Raw genomic sequence first — 24,251 nt, forward strand, 5'->3', positions numbered from 1 at the left:
GACCAAAAAGTTCTCCTGGCTCAGGGCTGATCTCAGACTATGCTCAGACCTTCAGAAACGCATTTAAGTAAACTTGACGAACATTTGCACTAACCAAGGACAAGACAATCATGGCAGAATCTGATCCGACTTGTTTAGTAAGTCGAAACAGTCATTTGTTTTTCAGTCTGAATGTCCACCCGGGTTATTAGGTTGTTACTTAATCCGAGGTGGGTGTGTTTGCACTTCAGGCCTCTCTGATCTACCTTCTGAGGGAAAGATTCTACAGGCAGGTAATAAATACTTCTCTGCACTACCTGAGGTTGTACCCAAACGACCCTGTGCTTCTGTTCTTCAAAGCTTTTGCAACTCTGAATGAAGGTAATGTACTAGACCAGTACATATCAAGACCCAGGATGATTTGATGATTTGACCCAGTTTAATGGGGCAGTATGATTAACGTGATGATGGTTAACCTGTCGTATGCTTAAGGACGCTTTCAGGAGGCTGTGAGAGAGCTGAACCCTCTCAGAGACAATCCTCAGGTGTGTCTGTGCGCAGTGATGGCCCTGCTGTGGGCGCACAGGCAGGCTGAGAGCACAGGTAAACAGTCCCTGAGCTAAATATCACACTCCAAATGGTTGTTGGGATTTATTCTGCACAGTAATGAGGCATGAATGCATAGGATATACACTGCTGATGAAAAGTTTTCAGACCCTTTTAAGATTTTCACATTTTTTCATGTTTCACAATAATTTTAAAATGTATTCAAAAATTTAATTTTCCCATCATTCTACACACATTGACGAAGTAAAAACAGGTGTTTATAGTTTTCTATTTATTTAAAAAAAATACTGAAATCTCCCATTAATTGTAGACATATAAGTATTCAAACCCTTTGTGTTAAGACACTTGCAGCAACTGAGCTTTGGTTCATCCTACACCTATCAATCATCCTTGGGATGTATTTGGAGGTAATTAGGAAAGACGTGCACCTGTCTCACAATGTATGGATACTATATAATGTCTTACAATAAATTATGCATGTCAGAGTAAAAATAAATCCATGAGGCTGAGAAATATCCGTAGACTAAATGTCACATGACAGCTGGCTGGAAGTTTGCCCAAACCACCTGAATGGCTCTCAGACCATGAAAAAACAAAACCCTCTGGCTTGATGACACAAAGATTAAACTATTTGGAAATGATACAATCAGGCACTGCACATCACCTTATTAAAACCATCCCTATAGTCAAACACGGGGGTGGTAGCATCAAATTCAAATCAAATTCAAATTTTATTTGTCACATACACAGTCAAAAGAAATTGTAAAAGAAATACAATAGAAAATAAATTTAGCTAGGATAAGAATAATATATCTGTAGAAAACAAAAATATACAATATAAGAAAAACAAAAAATCTTAGATGTACAAATATGAAAAAGAGAAGATTCTGTACAATATAGAAATTTAAGTGTAAATACATGCTGTGGAGGATGTTTTTCTGCGACTAGTTAGTATAAAGGGGGAAATTAATGCAGGAAAATATAAAGAGCTATCATGAATGAAAACTTTCTCTAGAGTGCTCAGGTGCTGAAAAAGTTGTGGCAACACTTGTAGTATTATTTACATGCAGGATTGAGGCTGTCATTTCTGCCAAAAGGGCTTTGAGTATTCAGTGTCTGAATACTTATTTAGGATATTTCAGTCTTTATTTTCTAATAAATTAACCATAAAAAATATAAACACCTGTTTTTTTTCTCATTATGGAGTAGTGCGCGAATAATAATAATAATAAGGGGGAAATAAGATTTTAATAAATTTTGCAATGGGTTTAATACATAACAAAATATAAATAATATATACATATAAATATAAATACACTTCCAGCTGCCTAACACTCAGTATGTCTGCTCAACAATTCCTGCTATATATATATATATATATATATATATATACACACACACACTGTGTACACACACACAAAGTTTATTTATATATTTGCATTCATGTCAATCAACTGATAGATGAGTTAGAAGATAGAAGGATAGAGTACATAGATGTACAGTTTATTAGTTTTTATATGTATATATGGTTAAAAAAAGCATTGGATTTACCTTTTGAATAATAATTATGAATAATTTTTAGGTTTGCTATTGTTATTAATACAGTTTTGTTCACAACACAATATTTACAACGTATTTAACTATTTAACTTTTTAACACCATAGCGATTAAAAGAAAAGTTGTACAAAAATATTAATTTTTATATATTTTTTTGTCAAAACTTGATGGTTATTTCATTTTGCTGTCAAACTGTTCATATACTTTTTGTCAAGAATATTACTTTTGTCTTAGACAATTTCACATTATTTTTAGCAACGAGAAATATTTTATTTGAATATATATCCTAATATATTTAATTGTCTATTTACAATATGGTATCCCTATGTTTAAACAATCTTTTCATTTTTTTAAAATCATCTGCCAGTTTAAAAGTGAGATTTATTTGTTAAATTTAGTTTTTTTTGTTTTAGTTTTTTTACAAATAATTCTATTACTATTTTTTTTATGGATCAAGCACTCCCTAGCTGTTAATCCCGTAGTTAATTTGTGTAAACAAAACAATTTCTAAAAGAGTGGTACATTGCATGTCTCTCTGTGCGTTTGTGAGATGGAGAGGCAGTGTCTGAGCTGGAGTCCTCTTTAAAGAGAGCCAAGAGGACAGCTGGGGTAAAGGCTCTTTACTACGTCGCACTGCTCTACTGGATCCTGGGGAGAAATCAAAAAGCCAGAGAGTACATAGACAAGATGCTCAAATTATCAAACGGATCTTTAGAGGTTTGTTTGGTTTATTGTGAACCATTGATGTTAAACAAGCACCTAAACTGGAAGCTGCGATTCTGTAGTTTAGAAAGTTTAATTTTATTTAAATATGTAATACTGTGCAAAAGTTCATAGACACATGCGTATAAATGCTGTGGAGCAAGGATGTCATAAAAAAGAAAAAAAAACTTATAAATTAATGAAACAAAGTCATTTTCTATCAAGTTTTATTAATTACTTAATTCCTGTTTTGCAATTTAGCATGATTTTTTTCATAAATATGTACAGAGACACTAATGTATGTGTTAATAGGGCTCTGTTCTTAAGTCATGGATTCTCCTGACCTCAGAGAATGATGCAGAACGATCTCAGGCTTCTCGGTATTTTGACAGCGGCATTTCTGACTCAAAAAACGTGTTTGGATTGATGGGAAAGGTACATAATTGTAAATTCTACATGAGAATCACTATTACCGCTCAGTAAGACAAACATTTACAAACAAAGTAACCCTAATGTGGGTTTAAATTCTTGCTTTGCTAATAGGTGGAATTTTTCATGGCGAGACAGAAGGAGACCTATGCTCTGAATATCATCAATCAGATCATAGTTTCCTATCCTGACTTTATTCCAGCGCTGGTTCTCAAGATGAACATATTTATGGCTCTACGTAACTGGGAACACACAGCTGAGGTGGCTGAGAGGTAGGCCTTCTATCAGTTTGGATCCATTTATTAGAGATTAAATGTGATTTAATCATGTTTTCTTTTCATCTGGTGAACAGGATCCTGAAGCTAGATGCACATAACGTTAAAGCACTTCAGATGCTAAGCATCATCTCTGCAGCAAAAGATGGTGATATAGAGAAGGTAGTTGATGAACAGTATGTTTAAAGTTTAAAGCTACCAACCAGAGTTTTGGGATATTAAATAACACTGGTAGCATTTATATTATTAATAAAAAAATAGTTAAAGTTAAACCCTTTGAGGCCAGTTTTAGTCTTTCATCAATATCCTCAGCATTAGATTTTTTATATCTGTGTTGCAGGTGAAAGAATATCTTCAGTTACTTCTGCATGCAGTTGAGGTCATGGAGCCCAGCACTCCAAGTCTTCATATGGAGGTCACCATGCCCATTAGTAGACTGGTGAGACATCTGTTTCATTTATCAAAGGGACTGGAGCATGCATATATAGTGCTCTATTAGGGAAGAACATTAAAAATTTAAATACACTGAGCAGTGGGATATTTCTTTGTTGTGGTTATGGCTCTGTTCACCATTGAAGTGCAATAGAACACGGGGTCCGCACACTTATGTTCTTCATTTCTCGTTAAACTTACTTATTACTATTTTAAAAATATATTTTTAAAACACTTTTTCCTATGGTGAGTCTACTGGATAGAAAGGCTAGATATTACACTATTGTAGCTGAAGTAGTACTTACTGGTACGTAGTTTGGATTTATAATAACAACCATGATGAAACACAAACCTAGGTACAGTAGTAACTTTAAAAAAAATGTTTTTCATTTTTATTATTTTTTTAACATTTGTTTTTGGCTTATTAGTTAGTCCTAGCCCTGGTCAAAAATATTTAAAATACCTCTGATTTTGCTTCAATAGGAGGCTCAGCCGTACAGTATGTCTGCCATTCGAACATAAAACCTGTCTTTTTTTAACTGACAGGTTTTATGTTCTGACTCTATAAGGCATTTGATACTTCATTAAGAAATGCGATTGTGTAATTGTGCTCTCATCATGTATAGCAATTACTGTATTTGCAAATCCTTTATTAAAATTTTAATATTTGTCTAGATGATGACATCGGATTTGAAATTTGATTCTTTTGTTTATAAACTTCAATGGGCTGATTAAACAGTTATGAACATTCAGCATTTCTTACAAAAAAAAAACTTTTGAGCTGTTGTCGTGCTTTAGTTTATCATCTTGCTGCAAAACCAGAAATCTGATTCTGTGTAATATGATCATAAAGTACTGTGTTACTGTTTGTATATATTGTAACTTTCTATATAGTAAACTTTGGCTTGTAAGCTTTTTCTTTAATTCTTTATCATTCCATTCTTCTTTTTTACATATTAATCTTCATCCCTATCGTTTTATTTTTAAGCACAAAAATTACACTCTTTTAGACTTCATACTGTATTTGAATTCTACGTTAATATATAACTGCTGCTAGCCAATGACTTATGACCCCCTATAGCCTGTACTGTATACTGTATATAATATGTTGGACTCACATTAAGGACTTACTCATTTCTTTTTTTTCAACAGTGTGGACACAATAAAGATGTTGTCCAGATGCTGATGTCGTTTTTGCAGAAATGTGTGTCCAAAGCACCAGATGATCCTGCCATAATCTCTGAGCTCAGTTACCTTCTCACTCTCCAACACAAGTACAAAGAGGCCCACAAATGGTACAATAAAGCTCTGAATATTGACTCAGACAGTGTGGCTGGTATAACAGGTATTACAGTATATCTCCACAGTTAAAGTTTTTTAGATAATGCGCGTGTGTAATAGCTTTGTTGCTGTAGTACTGTAGCTTCTTTTTTTCCTGTTTTTCTGTTCGTGTATTCAGGTATGATCAGGTGTGAGCTAATGGCAGGACGGGTGGAGAAGGCAGCAGAGCAGCTGGAGTTTTTCCATGCATCAATAGGAGGCTCAGCAGTATGTCTGCCCTTTGAACATAAAACCTGTTACTAACATTTGTTAAAACTGACTTTATGAGGCATTTTGTAATTAATTGAGCAATGTGATGATTTATAATAGTACATGGATGTCCTTATTTGGCAGGAAATCATACTTTTACAAGCCATTCTGGCCACAAAGAGAGGAGCCGCTCAGGACAGTGTGATGGCTTTGCTGAAGGAGGCCACAGAGCTCCATTTTCAGACTCTTCAAGGACTGTCTTATGGAGTGGACTACCTACAGAGACTCAACCTCAGCTTCCTCCTCGATGTCGTCAGCATGCACCTTGCCAGAAGTCAGGTGATTCTCTGTCTCTTCTTACTTTTTTTCAAGCGCATTTGGGATTTGTACATCTTATTATTTAAAAACAAAGTGCATTTTTAATAAAATGTGGCTATATCCAGTACTTGAGACACTGGATCAGAGTGTATAGCCTCAAACATTGTGAAGCATATAGCTGATTACACATGTGAAATGCTGCGTAATTCTTTATTTATACGTTGGGATCCCAAACTAATGAGCTACAACATTTAAGTGCAACATAATTAATTCCCTTTCTTAACTTCCTCACCATGAAATGTTCAATGACACATTATTTTGAGTAAGTGCACAGCTATAAAATAGTAATAAAATAAATAAATATCAAAATGGTCCCCATGGCAACACAGTGCGAGTATATTCTTTTTTTCTAGAGGGAGGGAGGGAGGCAGGGAGGGAGGCTGGTACCCACAGGTACTATAGGGGGCCAGTTGAGTGGACTTTAAAGGTTCTTTTTCGTTTAATTTAATGAGCACTTTCCATATTTCAAATGAATATTTTAGATAACATTCAGTAATAATGTTATTCTCCGAAATAAAATACTTTGTGATGTGTGTAGGATATGCCACATGATGTTGGTCAATCCTGTCCATTTGGACTGAAGCACGCCTGTATGATTCTAGAGGCAGTAATTAAAGCCGCTCCCCGAGTGTTATCCAGCTGCTATTACATGGCACATGTCAAATTCCTTACAGGTATGTCTTTATAGTTTAAAATGCACCGCTGCCCGGCCTAAATAAACCAAGTTACAATGTTGAATATGCTGTATAATAACATCATTCTCTGTCCTGGTTTTTTATTTACATATAAATGGAATATAAATGAACAACTCACCCTTGTATTTAAAGGAGATCAAGCAGCTGCTCAACACTTTCTGAACCTCTGTATGGAGAAAGATCCCTCTATGCCCGAGATCCACCTACTGCAGGCCAAACTTCACCTTTTTGCAGGAGAGTATAGCAAGTGTCTTAGCAGTTTAGAGTTGGGGGTCAGCTATAACTTTGAAGTGAGTCAGAGGGCTCCTTTTTTTCCACTACATTTAGTACGTTTTTTCCATTTCAATAACTTTTGACTAAAAGACCAAGGTGAGTCAAAGATTATCCATACTCTGGCAGTAGAATCCATCTTGATTAACTCTTAGAAAAACAATTACATCATTTTTCTTGCTTTTCAATACATTTTGTCCACCCTTCAACAAGCTTTTGTATTCCCTCATTACAAATTGTTTTAGGCTCAGCTGCGAAACATGAATGCATCGCTACATTATGTTCCTCAATCTTCGTCCTCGTAGGGCTGCGTTCAGGGGACCAAACAGGTAAAGGAAGATCAGTACTATAGGGAGGATGCTTTAACACCTCAAAACAAAGTTTTTATAGGATATCAACAGGGTGGGTAAAAGTGTGCGAACAACACCCTTGGATAGCAGTTCTCCACATTTAATCCGAACGGCACAGCAGTGACTGGGGAGACAGTAGCCTTGAATGAAATAAGACAGTGACCGCTGATGAGACAGGCGTTTTAATATAACCAGAGTGCAGATAATTTTTTATTCACCCGTGTACCATATTACAAGGTTTGGTAACTTTGGAGTGTGTATGTGCAATATGTGTGTGTATGTGCAATATGTCTGTATGCGTGTGTGTTTTCAGTTAAGACAGAAGCCACAGTATAATTTGATCAAAGCCAGAGCTCTGAAGAAAGCAGGACAGCTGTCTGAGGCCATCCAGTGTCTCCACATGATGTTTAACATGCCAGGGGTCAAAAAGATTGTTAAGGGACAGGAAAACCTGATCCTGAACAGTGAGTGGGCTTCTCTGTACCTGGAGCTAGCAGATGCCCTGCGACTAAACGGAGACCAGGTAAGTTTTGATGTAAGGCATTTTTGCTGTAGGTTTGTTTTGGAAGGGATCTTCGCCTACACTGTACTGTTTTCCTTTTTTTTTTTTTGCAGCATGAGGCTACAAAAGTTATACAGGATGCAATTTGTCGGTTTAAGGGCACCCCTGAAGAAGTTAGGGTAACACTGGCTAATGTGGACTTGGCTTTAGCTAAGGATAATATTGACACAGCTCTAAATGCACTGGGAAATATAATGCCGGGTGACTCCATCTACATACAAGCCAAGGAGAAGATGGCCTGCATTTATCTTGAAAAACGGAGAGAGAAGAGTCTCTACATAGCATGTTACAGGTGTGAATGCACACTTTACCAAAGATTTATGATACCATTAAATACAGTACCATAATGCCTATAGAACTTAGAATTGAAAGTAATGTAAGTGGTTGGTTAAAGGCCAGTGTACAGTAAAGGTGGGTTAGAGAACTAAGTGTGCAGTGACTGTACATGTAAAACCAATAGCTTACTGCATATGAATTTATTTGGTACAGATCCAAATAGCATGAGGCATAAATATGTATACGTTTGCGTTACATATTTTTTATAAATATTTTTCATATTTGTTAAACTTAAATGATTGAAATTATAAAAAAATATATATATTTAATACTACACAAATATAACCTAAATACAAAATACAGTTTAAGTGATTATTTCATTTATGAAGGGGAAAAAAAGCTGTCCAAACCCAACTGGACCTATGTAAAAAATTAATTGCCCTGAAACCCAATAACTGGTTGTGCCACCCCATGTGCAATATCATGAATGAACTCTGATTAAACAATTTTTTTGGAAGCTGAGTTAGATTTCCCACACCTGTTGCATCAATAAATCACTTAAATAGAATCTGTCTGACAAAGTGAAACACACTAAAAGAGCTCAAAAAGCAACACATCATGCCCCAATCTAAGAAACATTCACATTGACATGTACGTATTAGTCTGGAAATGGTTACAAAGTCATTTTTAAGGCTTTGGTGAGAGTCATTATCAGCAAATAAAAAAAAAAACTTGGAACAGTGGTAAACTTTCCCCGGAGTGGCCAGCCTAACAAAATTACTCCAACAGCACAAGGACTCATCCAGGAGCTTATAAAAGAACCCAGAACAACATCTAAAGAACTGCAGGCTTCTCTCACTCCAGTTAAGGTCAGTGTTCATGATTCAACACTAAGAAAAAGACTCACAATTGGCATTCATGGGAGAGTTCCAAGCAACTGTTGACCAAAAAACCTCACAAAGGCCTGTCTCACATTTGCCAAAAAACATTTTGTTTATCCCCAAGACTTCTGAACAAATATTCCAACCTTTTGGAATGTGTTTGTCCCGGTTATTACATTTAGGGCCTGTTACTTTTTTACATAGAGCCAGACAGGTTTACACAGCTTTTTCCCCTAATAAATGAAATCATCATTCACAAACTGCAATAATACTTTGTGTAATATTAAAAGTTGTTTGACGATCTCTTTTTTTAGCACTATAGCTGAGTAGCTCACACCCTTCTGCTCACTAATATAGAATCTTAACTGCTTAGCTAATGGCCGCTACCAACCATGAATAAATAAATCAAATAAATATACAATCGTTGTTCTAACTGCTGTGTTTCATTACAGTAAATTTCCTAAAAAAAAAAAAAAGCTAAACAAGGTTTATAATTGTTTCAGAGAAATCTGTAAACAGCTACCGGGACCTCACTCTTATGTGTTGCTTGGTGATGCCTTTATGAAGATCCAAGAGGTACTTTTAAATGGAGATATTTTTATTTATAAGAATTTATTATAATAAGTTCCATGGCAAAATAAAACCATGTTTGTTATCTCAGCCAAAAAAAGCTATTGAGGCCTATCAAGAAGGTATAAAAATGGCACCCAATGATGCAACACTTGCCAAGAAAATAGGCCAAGCCTTGGTGAGGACGCACCAGTATGACCAGGCAAGTGACCTTTTTTTTTTTTTTAACCTCCTTTTATTTTGTTAATGCATTTTTATTACTGACGTTTCTACACAGAATGATCAACTCATTGCTCATATATGACCTGATTTGACTTTTATCCTTCAGGCGGTTAAGTACTATGAAAGTGCACTCCAAACAAGCATAAAGGATTCTGTGTGTTTAGAGCTGGCTGAGCTTCTGCTTAAACTTAAGCACTCTGAAAGAGCTGAGAAAATTATACTGAAGGCCTTGGATCATGAAGACAGTAATTCCTTTAAATTATTTATTCCCATCTTATTATTTAAAAAAAACTGAGATGGACTGAGATACTAGTAGACTCTTGTTTTCTCAGGCACTGATCTGAAGACCATGATAAATGATGTCAAATTTTCAAGAATGCTTGTGAAAATTCTGCAGGCCAGAAATGAGCCATGTCTGGAGAAGCTACAACAGGTGAGTGCGTATTTATCTTATTTATAGTACACTATCTACTTTAGTCAAAAGGATGTAGACACCTGACCATCACATGCATAGTACGTGGGCCACCCACCCAGACTGTTCCCACAGTATTTATGTACATGGAAAATATTTCTTCCATCCTGCTGAAATCCTTCTGATTAAAGAGTCCTTCATGAACATTTTTGACCTTTGCGAAGTGGTTCTGCTTGCTGTGATGTATTTAATCTGCCAGAAATTTTAAATAAGAGGAAGTTTTTTTCCCCCACGAGCCTTGAGGTTAGGTTAAGCTTCCTACCTTTTCAGACAAATCCGTCTTCTGCATTATGATTGGTGAAAAAAAATTCAGTCTCATTCATGATGGTTAGAGGTGAAGTAATGAGCCAGTCAGTGCTTCTTCCTCAGACAAAACTATTACTATTATATTTGTAGATTTTGCAATATTTAATCAGATCTTCGTGAAGAAATTGCCACAGTGCCTTTTATGGTATAAATTATCCATTCACTCTTTATGTACTCTAATTTGAGACTATAATTTGGCACCTATTTTATTAACTTATTTTCCTTCCCTGCTTTTACTTGTTGTCAGATCTCTGATGTCCAGAAGAAGATTATGAGACGTTTGCCTTTTGAGCAGCCTGAGAGCACAGATGAGCAGAGGAAAGTGGCAGCAGCTATTTGTTGTGAGCAGGCTCAAGAGTATCACCGGAAATCTGATCTCGAGAGAGTGAAGCAGTGCTTTTCAGAAGCCCAGAGCTACACTCCTGATGACATAGAGGCATGTCGCATACACCTCAATGCTTGTCAGGTTTGAAAGCTGGGAAGGTCAAGGAACTGACAGAACTCCTTCTTTTCTTCCCTGCAGATTCATTTACAGGTGGTCCGGTTTCACTATGAGCAACACCAGCTGGATTATTGTGAAGACCACTGTCTTAAGATATTGAAGCTCAGTAAAAATCATACTAGCACCACTATGGTACTGTCCATATTTGAATGTACATATGTAGTGTAGAGGCTGTTGTTCCAGCTCCATGCAGTCTAACCTTAGATTAAATTGCACGAGTGTGGGCCAAGTATTTAATTCAGGCAGTGAACCTGTAGTGGCCTGAACAGATGCTCCCAATGCTGACATTTTAGTTAGTCATTATTTCCACACATAGGTTTAACACTCTACTTTGTTTTTATACCACATTCAGTGGCTTTATTTTAATAGTGATGCCCATGTTTCTTTACATTTCATATGTCTTAAGCTGTTAGCTGATGTGCTGTTCCTGAGAAACCAAATAGAGGAAGCCCTCGAACTGTACGCAGATATCCTATCCGAACATCCAGGTACTGATTTTTAGAAACCGTCGCTTAGCAGGTATTTTAACATTTAATACACGGCTAAAGATTTGTGGACACTGGAAAATCACACCACTGTTTCCTACAGTATAGGTGTCTAGTGAGGTTTAAGTGCAGGCCAGACTATTTCTCGTACTCTCCAGTCTTAACATAACAGATCTTGACTATGTCCGTGAAGATCTGTTATGCCAAAACTGGAGTAAAAGAAATAGTCTGGCCTGTACTCAAACTTTGCTAAACACCTTCATGATGTCCTGGAATGTTTACATTTACATTTGACAGATGCCCTTATCCAGAGCGAATTACATTTTATCTCATTTTTACATCTAAGCAATAGTGGGTTAAGGGCCTTGATCAATGGCTCAACAGTGGCGACTGAGTGGTGGTGAGGTTTGAACCTGACACCTTCTGATCAGTAGTCCAATGCTTTAACCACTGAGATACCCTCCACTGAGCCCCTGAATATCTAAATATACCCCTGAATATCTGCTGTGCCACAGGCCACCTTGCCCAACGTAAGGATATATCCCTGTAGCTGTGCTTTCCACCAAGTAAGTGAATGGCTCACAAAAGTTCATACAACATGGCAACATTGCTGTTTTTTTTTTTTTGCGACAGATAATTTCCATGCACTGGTGAAATTTCTGCACATGCTACGCTGGGTAGGGAGACTAGATGAAGTCCTGTCCTTCTTTGAGAAATGTGAAGCCTACTCTCCAACTGCAGTTAGAGAAGCAGGTTACAACTATGTCAAAGGCCTCTACTACTGGTTAGTATTTAGCATCTCACTGGTGGAGTCTCTCCTCGAGTGATAACCGTTGTTTTATTAAATTTTCTTGGTCACGCAATAAAGATTCCCAACTATAATGGGTTTACAATTAACAGTTTAACAGACAGGCAAAGATTTTTTTCACTGCATGTTTAGCTTGGCTAAGCAGGTTTTTAAAGTGTTCTCTGTGTTTATCAGGCATGTGCATCGTGTACGGGATGCAATGATGCACCTGAACCAGGCCAGAAGAGATGCAGAATGGGGGGAAGAGGCACTTGAGCTGATGGTGCATATCTGTCTAAACCCAGACAAGAAGATATTTGGCGGAGAGGTGTTTGAGAGCTCAGAGGAAGGCTCAAGGTACAGATGTGATTCAGTAGATTTGCGATACAAAAGCCCTTTAAGAAACTCTGACATTTAGTGTTTAGAAGCTCAAAGTTGTCCATGTTTTGTTAACTTCAATCAATTTTAAGTGGTGCATGTTTTTATACTGTACAAAGAGCTGTAAATGATAATTGGTCATATGGATCCATGTTTAGTGCCATAACAGAGCAAAATACATGATCAGTGTAATGTTCTGAGGATATCTGCAAAGGTTCAGCGTGGTTATTAATGGAATCAAATATAAAATTGGACACATTAAGTGTCTAAGTCCAAATAGTTTTTTTTTTTTTTTTTTTTTAGGAATTAGACATCCAAAAAATTTTCACTGGATATTTTTTCTTAGCGCTGCCTTCTGCCAATAAGCTTTCAGCAGGCGTTTTGCTCAATTAGTAGTGAGCTATCCCATTAATACTTGATAAGTACTGTATGTTTATCTAAAACCACTTTATTGTTTTGTGTAATGGGTAACACCTGGCAGCTATTTGCAAGGAGTGCTGGACATCGCAGCTTGCTACCTGCTGCTATATTTTTATTATATTATATATAATGTATACATTAGTTTGTGTACCAGGTAGCAAGAACATTATTTTCTGCAAAAACATCTGGCAAGGTGTACCCTGCAACAAGATACCAAAAATTTGACAGATGTTTTTGAGTTGTTTTGCCTGACCGCTTCTGGAGAAATGAGTGAGATCTAATAGAGTCAGATTATACAAAGTAGTTTGGAAGTAGTTTTAAAGCAGAAAGTATGTATAAAAGTGATTTTTGTGATTGTCTTAATGTTGATATTTTTAAATATCCACTTTTTTTTTTTTTTTTTACATATTTTGATGAAATTTACATACTAAATGCCCCGATTGTGTCAATACAATTTTCATTTGTATCAAATGAAATGCGCAAATTATATACATTTTTTTGGTAAACATCTTTCTCATTTTTGTCTTAATGGTACTCAAACGTGCCATGTTCTACACTAAAGTTATGTTTAACATGGTACATTTGTAATTGCCTAAAGGGACAAAGATTTTAAAGAATACCTTTAACTAGGTATTATTTATTTCTGGCATTGCTTAATGCAGTGAACCTTGAATAACATTCTCCTAGATTTTTTAAATATTTATGTTTAATATAACATATTATAGTTAATATATTATAGTTATGTAGTTAACATAACTACTGTATTTATCATCAATTTACTGCTTCTTTTTTTAATTTCACAGTTCGAGTGCACCACTTGTCCTTGATGATGAAAAGTTAATGGGAATGAACATAGCCCAGAATCTGCTGAAAGAATTCCGGCCGCACTCTGGACTCAGCCAGGACAAAGCCACAATCCTTTACAATATCTGTTTGATCTACAGCAAGGAGCCGAAACAAATAGAGAAAGCTGTGCATATCCTGACCGACATGATTGAAAAGAAGGTAAAGGAGGTTTGATGACGTACAGTACATTAACAAGTACATTTTGTTTTTTCTAAATTATAATGCAATATTGTCTAATAAACATTATATTACGGCTAATAAGCAACTTGTGAAACTTCCAAAACATAGGTGTGCCAAAATTGTACCATCATCACAGGCACTTGTTGATGCCATGTAGGGGGCACTCGTGGCATTATTAAGCTCATGCAAGTGGAAAGGATCGAAAAAACTTGGTGGCTGTTGCTCATGTGGAAGTGCCTTAACACAGTGGTTGGGAATAGGTCTAGATTCGGCTAAATTGGGGAGAGATTTTGGAAAACACACATTAAAAAAATGAGCATGAAACAAAACAAAATGTGAAAAGGTTGAAAGAGTCTGAAAACTTTTTATTTAAAACTTTTATTTAAACAGCGTTTGGAATCATTCGACAGACCAACAATTTGCAGCCTCCAGATATATTTCTTTGTAGGTTATTTGTTGAATAACCAGTGGCTCAAGTATCAAGCAAATATTTAAACCCATCATAATTTACTAGGGCAAGTCAGTAAAAGTAGAGTATATGTGAGCAAGTGAGTTAATGAGATTTCCCTGTGGCTATAGGTGATGTTGGGGACCTTATTGCTAGTAGTAGCCCAGGCACTGCTGCTGCTCAAACAAGCTCCCAAAGCGAGAAACTTCTTAAAGAGGATCAGCAAGATGCAGTGGACCCCTGGCATCGCTGAAGACTTTGAAAAAAGCTGCCTGCTCCTTGCTGACATGTATATCAAAACAGGAAAATATGTGAATGCTGATAAGCTTCTGGATGATTGTATTCGACACAATAAGGTATGAACCTGCCTTAGTCTTACTTATGATCAGGAAAGTTTCAAAGCGTTTGGTTCATTCAGTGGTCTTACAGTCTTATACTGTAAATATACTGTATAATCTATACTGATGTGTTTGCATTGTACTGATTCAGTCATGCAGCAAGGCATATGAGTATAAAGGCTTCATAATGGAGAATGATCAGAGGTATAAGGATGCTGCTGAGCAATATGAACTGGCCTGGAAATACAGCTCCTGCATAGATCCTGCAGTCGGTAAGGATTTTATCAGAGGACAAAGCTGTGTCACTCATCAGTTAATCTAATATAGTTTAATATTATGGCAAGACTATTGTTATTACATTTTTATAGCTTACATGACATACTAGTGCATTATTAGTTTCAAATTTATCTGCCTATATTAATTACATCACTAAGAGCTAATTGTATTTTCATTACAGGGTACAGACTCGCTTTCAATTATCTTAAGTACAAGAATTACACACAAGCCATTGATGTCTGTCATCAGGTTTGTATAAATCTGAATTTAATGATCATTCTCACTCATTTTCTTTACCGCTTTATCCTGTATTCAGGGTCGCGAGGGCCTGAAGCCTATCACAGGAGGCTTACGGCACGAAGCAGGGTACACCCTGAACAGGGTGCAAAGGCAGGGTGTGCAGGGCACACACACACATACACACACTTACACGATCATTCACACTATAATTTGGGAACGCCAATTAGCTTAACCTACAAGTCTTTGGACTGTGGGAGGAAACCGGAGTACCCGGAGGAAACCCACCCAGCACAAGGAGAGCATGCAAACTCCGTGCACATAGAGATGGGAATCGAGCCTGACCAGGAATCAAACCCAGAGCCTGGAGGTGCAAGGCGACAGTGCTAACCACTACACCACCACGCCGCCGAGTTTAATTGTTGTAATAATTAAATCATTATTAATAATTGTTAATGATTAGAAGCGCTGGCTTAACGCCTGGAGCAACTGCTTTTCAGTTTTTAATCTCCATGCCGATGATACTCACTATATCATAAATTTGATGAGTTAAAGAAAGTAAAGGCTGTGTTTTGTTTTCTCAGGTCCTGCTGGAGCATCCTAATTATCCTCAGATCCAAACTGAAATTCTACACCGGGCCCAGCTCTCTCTGAGACCATAAGAACACAGACATTGCATCAACATAAACACATTTGCAATAACAGGACATGATCTTATTAAACATTTTACATTGAACTTCTTTAGGAGCAAAGTAGACAAGATTAATCGCTTTCGACTTGTACTCTTCCATATGGATATAAGCAAATATGTGACAGATGTACAACCTGCATTTTATTTGCGTATTTTGGATGGCAATTTAAAAATGCAGAACTGCACAGTAACTTATAATCCTGCTTATATTTTCAATGTGATGTCATTAAAATGCTCCCCTGAGTGGAGCCTGGAATGTGCAAAAATATATATTTCGTGTGAATGTTTCATTGTACCTCTAAATGTTTCAAGTTTTCTTTTTTATTTCTTATTTCTTTTGCCACGCTGCTTTCTGCATTACTGTTGGTACAATGTGTGCTTAAAATAAATAAATAAATAGAACAAATCTAGGCCCACCTGCTCCGTTTCACAGCCTTGAGTCTGCATGTTTTTCCAGTAACAACAATGAACACTCCAGAAAGATACCACATATCTTTTACTTTACTTCTTTTTTTTTTTTTATTCCAATCTTAACACAGTGAAATGTAAATAACCCCTGCCTTCACCAGACACCTGGATTTCCATCAGGTATATAAATAGCAGATGCTTCTTGAAGGAAAATCATTGCATTTTTAATCCAGCATGATGCACCTTGCGGTTCTTCTGAGTTGTATTGGTAACATCTGTAGACGTTTGCTGTTTTTATGCTTTCCATATAGAAAAATTGTAGCCTGGTGATATTAATGCACATTAAACAATTAAATGATTGTTCAGTTGGTTGTGCTTTATTACAGTATAATGGCCTTCTGTTTTTTATCTCTGACTGTATCTGTGATGTGCAGGATTCATCTCTGCCTCTGTCCTGCCCCTACCGGCAGTGGACATTGAGGCACAAAATGGGAAGGTTGTAGGTGGGTCCAATGCTCACCCTAATCTATGGAAATGGCAGGTAATTACTGTACATTCGAAAAATTGAATTACTAACCAACATATGACCCATCAGTCATACTCTGAAAGAAAGAGTGTTAAAACAAGCTGACGATATTCTTGAATGTTGTACTATTAATTGTACTGTATACTTACTGTAGTTTTGGCACTGTGTGTTTTGTAGATATCCCTGCAGAATGATCACTGGAACACAGGTGACTTTGCTCACATTTGCGGAGGCACCCTTATTAGCTCGGATTACGTGATGACTGCAGCCCACTGTATCCTCGAGTGAGGCTTTTCGCTTGTCTGTCTAGTACTCCTAAAACATAGCATTTTAAAAGCACAACATATAAGCACAAAATATGTTTACCTCTCCTAGTCTGAATGTCAAGAAATATCGTGTGGTTGTGGGGGAATATGATCTGAGTAAGCCTGAAGGCCGTGAGCAGGTTCGTGGTGTGACAAGGATTAAAATTCATCCCGGATGGACAGAAGACCTGGCAACTGGGTAACATTTTAATGTTTCGTTTTTATATTGTGGTAATCTCATATTTGCTGCGTTAAGGAAAGCATACCATGGTCTGAAAACTGGTTAGTCCAAAGTTGTTGATTACATTCTATAACAGCAGTTCTGACAATGGTTCCATCTGTAACTTAAATATTAGGTTACTGAGGAATTGTATGGCAGATTCCAGATCTAATAATCAGTGTAATAAGTTTAGATTTTTAGAATACATTTACGTAATGTGGATATAAGTTACAGTGTAAAATATTATTATTTTTTTGCCACACAGATGTTCTACACTGTAACTATAAATGGTTAAAAAGAATTACTGGCTAAACACTGTGTTATAAGAAATATTATATATATATATAAATCCTGTTATATTTTATTCCTTACTTAGGAAACTTATATCACATATTTAATTTCTAACAGAAATGATATTGCTTTGATGAAGTTGGACTCACCAATCTATGGCAGTAGTTATGTAGCCCTTGCAGAGCTGCCTTATCCTGGTCAAATTTTGTCCAATGGCTTTACTTGCTATATTACCGGATGGGGACTTTTGGCTAGTAAGTATAAACTTTTCTTTTCCCAAGGTGCACTAATTCTGTTTTGGTCAGTCTAAAAATCAGTCTAAAGTCTAAAAACTGTCTAAAACAAGACAGTCTAATAACAGTCTTCTTGATGCTTCTGCTCTCTAGGACTAAACTTTATTTTGTTTAACTTTCAGTTCCCAAACTGTCCTGACAGCTGAACCCCTTTACCATATATTATTCGCTTTAAGTACACCCTAAGCTCTAAAAAGGATAACATAAACAAAACTTTTGCAATAAATTAAAAAGAAAAATGCTCCTTATAGTAGATTTAATCCATATTTAATGTGTCAGATTAAGTTATTTGCATGTGTAAGCAAAAACTCCACTGTATAAATTAAGGAATGTTCATTCTGGTTTGACCTTCCCGTCCCCAGCTGGAGGTTATATGCCAGACGTCCTGCAGGAGGCGCCCATCAGTGTGGTGGATTACACTGTGTGCTCCACTCCTGCATGGTGGGGCAGTGCAGTTAAGAAAACCATGATTTGTGCTGGGGGAGATGGTTTGACCTCTGGGTGTCAGGTACAGATGTTTTCCCAAACTTAACGATTCAGTTTTATTATAGTTATGATTAACTTCAGTCCTGATTCTGTGGGCCATTTGAACATTTCAGGGTGACTCTGGTGGACCCTTGAACTGCTTGAGTGATGGCTACTGGAGGGTTCATGGTATTGTTAGCTTTGGCTCTGCTTTAAACTGCAACCTGTACAGCAAACCAACAGTCTTCACTCGTGTGTCTGCCTTCACTGACTGGCTGTATTCTGTAGGTTTTTACCTTTTTTTTCTGTTTTTAGATGAAAGTGTGCTAAACCTTAAAGGACTTGCTTTTGATGTACCTTAGTCATTTCAAATGACTTAGAAAGATGGCATCCTGCTTAAACATGGTGCAATATTTAGTATGGTAGACTAAGATATAAAATATTATAAATAATAATAATGTAAGATGTATATAATATATGAGTATAGATTAAAAACCTAACTATAAAAACTGCTGGCCAGATTCACAAACGGCAACAATAAACACAAGGTATCTAAACATTATATAGTGTTATGGCATGCTCTCATTGGGGATATAAAATCTCCAAAATTATATTCAGTTAACAATGGTGATTTAGTTTACTGTGGAGTCTGTGAAGTCTACTTCCCTTTACTTACAGGTCTTCTTATTTCTTTTACAGGAAATGGTGTAAAAGCACAACATGTTTTGTGGCTGTTGAATAAAAGACAAAGCAATCTGTACAAACGTTAAAGAGTGTATGTTTTTTTTTTAAGTATATCTGTTTGTTGGCTAAAATCTACAAAATAACCATCATACTACAGCAGTATACATGTTAATATAAATATATTATAAAAAGTAGACAGTAATCATACAAGCTTAAACCCTTGTTAAAAAAATATTGAACAAATGAGGAACAAGTATGTTGTTGATTTGTCTCTGTGAAGAACAGAAGCACTCTCATACATTTTAACAGCAGACAAAAGTCAGTCCGGCTTTTTTAACCCCTGATCCAATGGTGTAGAGAAAAAGGGCACTAAACTGTATTAATTCTGTACTGTATTTATGCTGTGAACAGTTTTTTAATTGCTTTTTGCTCTCTTTTTGAGTGTCCGTCCATCACTTCCGCCTGTCAAGGATTCTTGCTTCATGGTTTCATTATTCAAGTACATTGCTCTGACCTTTTTCTCAGAGTTCTGTTACAGGTTTGCCGAATGTATCCGAATATAGATGGCTCTGTGGACCAAAAATATGAATCATAAATCAATGTGATTTCAATATTGGCAAATTTTCTAAAAAGAAAAAAATAATTATCTAACTTTTATGTCTGTAGTCTTCCACATTTGCATTTCATTTTTGTAGGTCATATTGATTGAGAAACTATATTTTATAGTCCTTTTATAGCATTGTTATTCAGCTTTCATTAGATATATTATTATGATTTTAAAATATTAAATCATTTACATGTATTCTCTAAAAGGGCAGTAAAAATTGAAAAACCAAAAAAAAAGAGAGAGAGAGAGACAGAGAGAGAGAGAGAAAGACAGAGAAGGGGGTTGTGACAGAGGAAATGATGGTGTCATGGTCTCTTGAGTACCTGTATCATAACGGATTTTGTGGACAGACCAGTGTAGTTTGGGTGTAAGTGCGAAGTAAAACGTACAGCGTTGATCTAATTAAAGGTGAGTTCTTTTCACAATTCTATTTTACTGTCTTTTCTTTCTATAGGAGACTTTATACGTCATACTAAGTCTTGTTTTTTTATCTACCTGGCTTAAGGAAGTACTTTCATCTATACATGACTAAATTTGACTTTTTAAGTAAGGGGTATCCTTCTAGCTACTAGTCAGCATAGAAACGCTTACTGGTTGTTCTGCACGTCTTGTCCACCTAGATGTCACACAGTCGTTCTACCGCTCACATCTTCTCATCCAATAACCATTCGTGCACTTCGCTGGTCAACAACGGCTTGGCTCCTGACTCCACCACGTCATCTTCCAGTACCCTGCCCGGTCACATTCCCCAGATGGAAGGAGGACTGTATGGGTATTCGATGGGGTCTCAGGGACTGTCCAGGACAAGTGATAGGAGCGGAGAGTCCATGATGGGCATGGCATATTTGCCCTATTCTAATAATTCAAACTCAACAATGGAAAGACCAGCACAGCACAGTCATGTTATACAACAGGTAAAAGAACTTCTGTTATGTAACCTTTTTTTTCCTTGACCCTACTACTATGATATTAATTTTGCTTTTGTGTTTATTCTACCTCTTCTGTGAACTTGGCAATGTGCTAAAGGAGTTTCCTCAGTTCCTTCTTCCTCCTCCTCCGTCTACATTTCGGCAGCCAGGCCAGAAGAGAGGCCTGAGTAAGGATAGCATGGAGTACCGCCTGAGGCGCGAGCGCAACAACATCGCTGTGAGGAAGAGCCGAGATAAAGCTCGTCGCCGCATCCAGCTCACCCAGCAAAAGGCCTTGGAGCTTCAGGAAGAAAATCACAGGCTACTACTACACATCGAACAGCTTAGCCATGAGGTGGACATGCTCAGTCGCTATCTCTCTCAGCGCCACCTACAAAGCAAAGTCAATGACGTAGAAGAGAACTTAGAAAATCACTTACCTAAATTATCAGGTTAGTGAACCTGATTACATGAACACATAATGATTAAATATAAAGACTGTAAGATTATAATGTTAAATTTGCGAATACGCTTGGTTTATATAGCAACAGGATAATCTGCAAAACTATATTCAAAAAATGATTCTGAAATGAAGTTAGGATAGCTAAATTAAGTATCTTGTTATTATGATCTCTCATATTATTAAAGAGCTTTCTAGAAATGAAAAATGGCACACTTTGTCAATTTCTGTAGTCTTTATTGTAATATTTTAAGTAAGTTAAAAACTAACTCAAGTCCCGAAAGCATTGTAAGGATGGCCATTTAGAGGGATTTGGTTATCAGGTCAATGCAGTTGCCTTATAATTTTTTTCCACCTCTATTGTGTAATGTATTGTATACTATAGTTACAACATATTTCACTAATTATTGCAGCATTATTGTGGTAGAAGTTAATTTAACTAATTTGAAGAGAATGTTACATACAAAGGTCCTTCATCAGCTTTGCAAGTGATCTTTTTGCAAGTCTTTCTGTCTCTGTTTACTAACAAGCGTAGAATTTTATATCAATTTTGTCATTTTTTTCCCCCCGATTCATTCAAGAACCATATATATATGTCAGAGTTTTGACAGGAAACTTTCAGTGAACATTATGGTAACTTATCATTAAAGCATATAACAAGAGTGGAGGGAAAATATCCAACAAGTCGCAAAGGATAAAAAAAAGTCCTGAGAGGCAACTAAAATTATTCCACTCTTATATGATATTTTTTTTATTACCAATATAATTTTTTACAATTATTACTTATTAGTAATGTGAATACAACTGTAAAGCTCTTTATTAATGCCTTGTTAAGTAAGTGTAAGTAATCTTCTGCATTGAACTTCTATTTCATATAAATAATGTATATTTCAGGGTAATTACGGACATGTATATACTTCAGAAATTGTACATGATACATGAACCTACTGCACACACAAGGGGACAAGAACAAAGACAAAATAATGAACTTTGGATTATTTTTTAGATGTTTTTGTGCTATAAGGTGAAATAAATAAAGGTCACTTTAAAGCTATTACTTGCTTTAAATGATGATTTACATTCAATAACAGATTTTTTTTTTTAACTTATTTTGTAAAATGATTTTTTTAAACAACAAAATTCTCATTATTTTGATACATAACTTGGAAGTAGCAAACTATATTTGCTTTTGTTACAGTATTTAAATAGAGTACGTGGTTGACTATTTCATTATTATTATTATTATTATTATTATTATTATTATTATTGCAGGAGGCATTCATGTCAAACCGGGATGGTTATTTGTGCAGAATAACAGAAAACAGTTATGAGAGTTTAAAACTCCCTTTATTTCTCTATATTATCGCCTGCAACACTAATGCACTTATCCCAGCATCTCAAGTCTTTTGAGTACCAACAAGGTTGAACGTTTTCTCAGTACACCGGAGCCAAGATCAGACTGTCTGTTTTACATCTGAAACTCTGGCCTCCCAGGAACTCCTTTAATTCTCCACACATGTGGGAATGGCTTGAATGAGGGTCAGGACTATACAAGGGATGTGGCATTTGCATTTATGGCTTCATTCACAAAAACTTTCATCACAAATCCTGGTTTGATTTGAACACCCTTGTACTTTTATTATTGCATGACAATATTTTCTTGCATTTTAACCCTAGTATACTGTACACCAATAAAAGCTCCAGTATTTTCCATTTTTAACTTTTTAATAGAATAAAGCCTTGGAAGAATTTAGGCATCAAAGGCTTTAATTGGCAGCAGTATTATCTGAGGCAGTAGAGACAGAAGAGCATCCCTGGCCCAATTTATCAGCTATCATCGTTTTAAATGTTTTTCTTTTAATGCAAAATCTACAAATTACACAACTCGAAAACCAAGGGCGTGTCACCAGTTTTCAACTCAACATTCCGCCTGTGCAAAAAGATTGTAAGGGCAAGCTATAGCCTATAGGCAATGCTCAGGAGAATGTACAAGGAACATTTTTGCTGGATAGCTTACTATATAGCTGAAAACTATATATGTGTACAGCATGAATTAACATGATCTAGTTACCTGATCTAATATACTTTTTAAAAACATCCAAGGTTCTCTTCAGCATATTGTAATTTATTTGGTGAGTTACTATATATTTTTATTCTTTTTTGAAAGTATTTTTTTGATTACTTACTTTACATTTAGACATATGGTAATAATATAAGTAATTTGCAAAGTAATTACCCAGGTAGTTTTTTCTTATTCGCACAAATATATTTTTTCCATGAATACTCTCCTTTTTACACGTGTAACTTAAACAGTAACAATTCTGTTAACCAAGTTGTTTGGTCTGTATGCTTTCCACTTCTGCAAATAACAAAATGACTGCTTCTGAAATTATTTGAACTCTTTTAGCAGGCACAGACTACGAAATCACTCCATTTCATGAAGAATATAACACATTACTTACTTCATTATTACTAAACTTGCTAACTGACACAATGACACAGGATTTTGAGTGGGGAAGAGCAGAGGCCCAACGCTGGTGGGACGGGTATGATTTCATCATTATGTGGGACACAGAACTGGAGATATCATCAACAAGCATGGCTTTATGAGCCTTCCTGTGGCTGCCACTGCAGACACAGGACACACAGATAGCGAGTGGGAAGTGGACAAGGTTTTTTTTCTTGCTTGTTTGTCTGTGTTTGCTAGCGATCCAGTGTTATCAGTCCCTGTCATCTGTTCTCACACTGTAACATTTGCATGGAATAAAATGTGCCTTTGCACTTTTTCTATATTATCACTGTAAACATGATGCACTGAAGAAAGAAAGCTAAATATACAAGGTGGTTAGTCAACGTGTTTGTGTGTGTGTGTGTGTGTGTGTGTGCGCGCAGTTTTTACCCAAACTTAAAAGTAAGCCATAAGAGCAGATGGCTAGAGCTGATAACACCAGACCAACAGTGCAATGAGGGAAAACGGTATAAAAGAGCAAGGGAGAAATGTGGATAGGTGGTGGAAAATCTTCAGAAAACTTACAAATATACC

At 36.3% G+C, this 24,251-nt stretch overlaps 3 protein-coding genes across 3 annotated transcripts; all 3 read left to right on the top strand.

Annotated features, from left to right (window-relative positions):
• Window positions 1–4: 4 nt before the first annotated feature.
• Window positions 5–16,611, top strand: ttc21a (tetratricopeptide repeat domain 21A). Its single transcript, XM_053494654.1, has 29 exons — window positions 5–137; window positions 231–360; window positions 472–582; window positions 2,654–2,820; window positions 3,118–3,240; window positions 3,349–3,506; window positions 3,587–3,671; window positions 3,850–3,948; window positions 5,094–5,286; window positions 5,401–5,489; window positions 5,616–5,810; window positions 6,388–6,523; window positions 6,677–6,834; window positions 7,478–7,687; window positions 7,780–8,018; window positions 9,387–9,459; window positions 9,545–9,655; window positions 9,782–9,920; window positions 10,008–10,108; window positions 10,701–10,889; window positions 10,977–11,087; window positions 11,362–11,443; window positions 12,074–12,224; window positions 12,423–12,584; window positions 13,829–14,030; window positions 14,631–14,855; window positions 14,989–15,109; window positions 15,295–15,362; window positions 15,935–16,611. Exons 1-29 carry the CDS (start codon window positions 111–113, stop codon window positions 16,010–16,012), a joined length of 3,933 nt encoding a protein of 1,310 aa, XP_053350629.1. The 5' UTR covers window positions 5–110; the 3' UTR covers window positions 16,013–16,611.
• Window positions 16,612–16,614: 3 nt separating this feature from the next.
• LOC128520417 (chymotrypsin-like elastase family member 1) lies at window positions 16,615–19,320 on the top strand. The gene is made up of 8 exons (XM_053494652.1): window positions 16,615–16,717; window positions 16,884–16,990; window positions 17,153–17,259; window positions 17,351–17,479; window positions 17,909–18,045; window positions 18,447–18,592; window positions 18,684–18,833; window positions 19,249–19,320. The coding sequence occupies exons 1-8, from the start codon at window positions 16,684–16,686 to the stop codon at window positions 19,258–19,260; spliced, it is 822 nt and encodes a 273-aa protein (XP_053350627.1). The 5' UTR covers window positions 16,615–16,683; the 3' UTR covers window positions 19,261–19,320.
• Window positions 19,321–20,135: 815 nt separating this feature from the next.
• cebp1 (CCAAT/enhancer binding protein (C/EBP) 1) lies at window positions 20,136–22,256 on the top strand. Its single transcript, XM_053494653.1, has 3 exons — window positions 20,136–20,248; window positions 20,461–20,754; window positions 20,867–22,256. Exons 2-3 carry the CDS (start codon window positions 20,461–20,463, stop codon window positions 21,203–21,205), a joined length of 633 nt encoding a protein of 210 aa, XP_053350628.1. The 5' UTR covers window positions 20,136–20,248; the 3' UTR covers window positions 21,206–22,256.
• Window positions 22,257–24,251: the final 1,995 nt, after the last annotated feature.

Source organism: Clarias gariepinus, chromosome 4 (genome assembly GCF_024256425.1).
Source record: "Clarias gariepinus isolate MV-2021 ecotype Netherlands chromosome 4, CGAR_prim_01v2, whole genome shotgun sequence".
Taxonomy (NCBI): domain Eukaryota; kingdom Metazoa; phylum Chordata; class Actinopteri; order Siluriformes; family Clariidae; genus Clarias; species Clarias gariepinus.

Bases quoted from the DNA above. Each gene is read 5' to 3' on its own strand.
- ttc21a (XM_053494654.1), top strand. From the start codon at position 111: ATGGCAGAATCTGATCCGACTTGTTTA. The intron at 5,287-5,400 runs GTATTACAGTAT...TCGTGTATTCAG, and splicing joins CAGTGTGGCTGGTATAACAG to GTATGATCAGGTGTGAGCTA. The intron at 15,363-15,934 runs GTTTGTATAAAT...TTGTTTTCTCAG, and splicing joins CCATTGATGTCTGTCATCAG to GTCCTGCTGGAGCATCCTAA.
- LOC128520417 (XM_053494652.1), top strand. From the start codon at position 16,684: ATGATGCACCTTGCGGTTCTTCTGAGTTGTATTG. The intron at 16,991-17,152 runs GTAATTACTGTA...TGTGTTTTGTAG, and splicing joins CTAATCTATGGAAATGGCAG to ATATCCCTGCAGAATGATCA. The intron at 18,593-18,683 runs GTACAGATGTTT...TGAACATTTCAG, and splicing joins GTTTGACCTCTGGGTGTCAG to GGTGACTCTGGTGGACCCTT.
- cebp1 (XM_053494653.1), top strand. From the start codon at position 20,461: ATGTCACACAGTCGTTCTACCGCTCACATCTTCTCATCCAATAACCAT. The intron at 20,755-20,866 runs GTAAAAGAACTT...AATGTGCTAAAG, and splicing joins ACAGTCATGTTATACAACAG to GAGTTTCCTCAGTTCCTTCT.